Genomic DNA, 3,385 nt, shown 5'->3' with positions numbered 1-3,385 from the left:
ATGTTGTCTTACTCATCCTACCTGCTCACAGCAGTAGCTGCTTTGCTAGCAACTTGCCATGCACTGCCTAAGTGTCCAGGAATTCCTGGGTTGCCTGATGTCCCTGGACAAGATGGTCTGAAAGGACAACCACATCTACCAGGTAAGTAAACTTCCCTTTTTTGCAACAAATCCTTGTCATGAAGGCTGCATGAATAAAAACAGTTAACATAGAAGAACATGTGCCCTCAAGGAAGCAGCTGCATTAAGCAGAGGAGGGAAAACTGAATGGAAGAAATGGTCAGTTTAATTTTTTTTTTTCCTAAAAGATAGGCCTCCTTTCTCTTCTGGTAGAAGAGGGGAAATGAACAGGTTATCAATACTTAAAACAAATATATTTATGTAGTGCTTTTCCATTGACTTTCCAAAGAGAATTGCTTCTTTCACATCAGAAGCTTTCTCTTTTTTTAAGCGTGAAGAAAATGTTATTCCAGTATTTACAAAAGTGTAATTAAAAGGCTTCTGGCAGGTTTCTCTAGTGTTCAAAGATGGTATTTGCAAAAGTAGTCTGGTAAGGAACACGCTTTGCACTGTGTAATTTTCTTTCTATGTAGAAATGCTTTCTCCAGGTCCATTACCAAGGGTAAAGCACTATCATCAAAATTATTCATAGACATAACACATGTAAGTTTAAGTTCCATTTCATCCTGAAGTTCCCAGAATACGCATCAATTGGAGAGAAAATCATGCTTCTCTTTTCCAGGTCTCATAGAACCCTCTGGAAGCCTGATGGGGTCTGCTGGAAGAGATGGTCTTCCTGGGCCCCAAGGTGAGAAAGGAGAAAAAAGGGATATAGGACCACCATGTCAAAAAGGCTGAGTTCCCATCTTTAGCAAGCAGTGATGGATGGACTCTATTTCACACAATCTATGCAGAAACCCTCCTATACCAGTGTTTATGGTTTCTATTAAAATAAGATCCCACTGTAAAAACACAAAGCATCCACCCAGCAGATTAAAAAGAAAATGGTATGGAGCCGGAGGAAATGTTCCCTCCCCAAAATCTCCCTCGTGCCTGCTCACTAACAATTATTAGAATGGAACAAATTCTCTTTGGCAAAGCCAGTTTCACAGACATGACAAACAGAAGGCTTCAACCTAGAAAAATTCATTTTCCTCTGTGCAGAGGGGGACTACCAGCATTTCAAAGGGTTAGAGGTTTTTGTCTGCTTGCTTTAATATAGGTTAACAACAGTGTGAAAAAACACTGGGAAATTACTTATTTTATGCCAGATTATGCTAAAAAAATACACCACGTGCTAGTTAGCTTTGGAAAATGATTAGTTTTATCCAAGGAATTGTTCCTATCAGCAGAGCCTAGTTTGGCTTGATTGTCTAACTTTTTTTATCTGTGTAGGTCTACCCGATTCTCTGGACACTGAACTCCACAATGTTTTAGTAAATTTGAAACACCGACTTTCCAGACTTGAAGGGGGTAATTTTTCCTATTTTTGCTTTTTCAGCTCACAATCAGTTTTAAGTGCAATAGACAAAATTAATTATAGAATCATAGCTTGCAGGAAAGAAATCACACTTGAAAATGGTACTACATCCCAAAACTCCATTTTCTTATCCAAAGCAGGGGCGATTAGGACTCATTTTCCCTGGAGAAGCAGATTTCTCTCAGGAACATTAATTCGCATTTATTCAAATTTAATTTATAAAAAAATATTCCAATTGATGTTGCACTTTCCACATGGATTTGTGGGAACTCCTCAGCCTTGTACCACACTGCTAGCATTTTTATCTATCAGCAACCAGATTGTTATAGGTGGTAAATTTTTTTGTACTGAGAAGGAATTCACAAAAATTACCATTTCCTGTTTCACTTGCTCAAATTTGAAGCAAACTGATCCTCTTTAGAGAGTACACACAATATAATGGGGCTGATAATTTATGTAGCAAATGTTAGTGGGGCATCCTTGTCTTGGAGAAGACAATGACAGACGGTCACAAACAACATAAAAATATACTTAGTGAACAACTAGTGATTTGGAAAACTTTGAAGATTTTTTTTTTTTCTCTTAATCCTTTATTCTCATTCTTGCCCTCTACTCTCTCCTCTGTTCCTCTTACCACTTTTAATTCTCTCTTTATCTCTTGATTTCTCTTTCTTTGCTTTCTCATCAATACGCCATAGGAAATGAAAAAAGCTAACTAGGTTTTTTCTTTTTATGTTTTAGTGCTTGCTTTGAATGGGAAAATAAAAGAAGTAGGAGAGAAAATACTTGCCAGCAATGGGAAGAAAGTTGATTTTGCATCTGCACTAGAATCCTGTGAAGAGGCTGGAGGAACTCTTGCAACTCCCATGAATGAGGAGGAGAATAAAGCTGTTTTGAGTATTGTGAAACAGTATAACCAATATGCTTACTTGGGCATTAAAGAGGGTGGGACTTCAGGTCAATTTAAGTACATAAATGGCACACCTCTGAATTATACCAAGTGGCACCAGTATGAGCCTAATGGCAAAGGGACAGAAAAATGTGTAGAGATGTACACTGATGGGAGCTGGAATGACAAAAAATGCAACCTGTATCGCCTCACAATCTGTGAGTTTTAAAGAATGGTCTTTCAGCCACCTCAGAGAATGGAGACAATGAGGTGTCCTGTGTCTCAGGTTTATGCAATTTCTGCAATTATTCTATGTCAGAAAATCTAAAATTAATCATACTACAGTATTGTTTATCCTTAAGAAAATGCCAAATGTGGTAGGTGATTAACTGAATTAAAATGTGCCTAATCTGATGTGTTTATCTCTTTTGGAGGGTTGGGAATAGCTCAGAATTTATTTTTCATGGCAGACTCTCTCTGTGCACTGTGCCTTTGGGAAGATTACAGGAAAATTCCAAGGTTTGTCTTGGGATATTGGAAAAGTCTGAAGTTAAAATTGCCCATGGCTTCATAGTGGAAGCATTTTCAAGTATTTAATAGTTTCTGCCTTAAGAGAGATGCACAGAGATTGACTTCACTGAAGCAATTATGGTCTCAGGTTTTGTACATCTCTTTGAATTATAGGGCTTGTATTGCGTCATACTGAAGCATGCACTGATTCATTCAGCATCCACATTTAACTTTTGTTTTAGAAAAATATTAACAGTACCAGTTACAATTAATTTTCTTAGTTTCAGAATCTACTGTCTATAAAACACCAAGATAAACATTGCATTAGATCCATGTAGACATAGAAATATGTGTATAAAATACTAAAGATTGTATTTTGTTGCTAAAAGCTCACATTCCCTCAGGAAACTATGACCATTGCAGTGTTAGAAGACTGCCTGTCTTCTCCCAAACCACTGAACAACCACATACTATTTCAGGGGAGCAGGTAAGACTGGAAGTTCAAT

The 3,385-nt window shown here is 37.5% G+C and overlaps 1 protein-coding gene across 1 annotated transcript; it reads left to right on the top strand.

Moving 5' to 3' along the window:
• On the top strand, positions 1-2,598 carry LOC104259779 (pulmonary surfactant-associated protein A). Its single transcript, XM_009815289.2, has 4 exons — positions 1-142; positions 743-808; positions 1,396-1,473; positions 2,222-2,598. The coding sequence occupies exons 1-4, from the start codon at positions 1-3 to the stop codon at positions 2,596-2,598; spliced, it is 663 nt and encodes a 220-aa protein (XP_009813591.2).
• The last annotated feature ends 787 nt before the right edge of the window (positions 2,599-3,385 follow it).

This window comes from Gavia stellata, chromosome 9 (genome assembly GCF_030936135.1).
Source record: "Gavia stellata isolate bGavSte3 chromosome 9, bGavSte3.hap2, whole genome shotgun sequence".
NCBI classification, from domain to species: Eukaryota; Metazoa; Chordata; class Aves; order Gaviiformes; family Gaviidae; genus Gavia; species Gavia stellata.
Note: the sequence above shows the minus strand (reverse complement) of the source record. Positions and strands in the feature narration are given on the sequence as shown.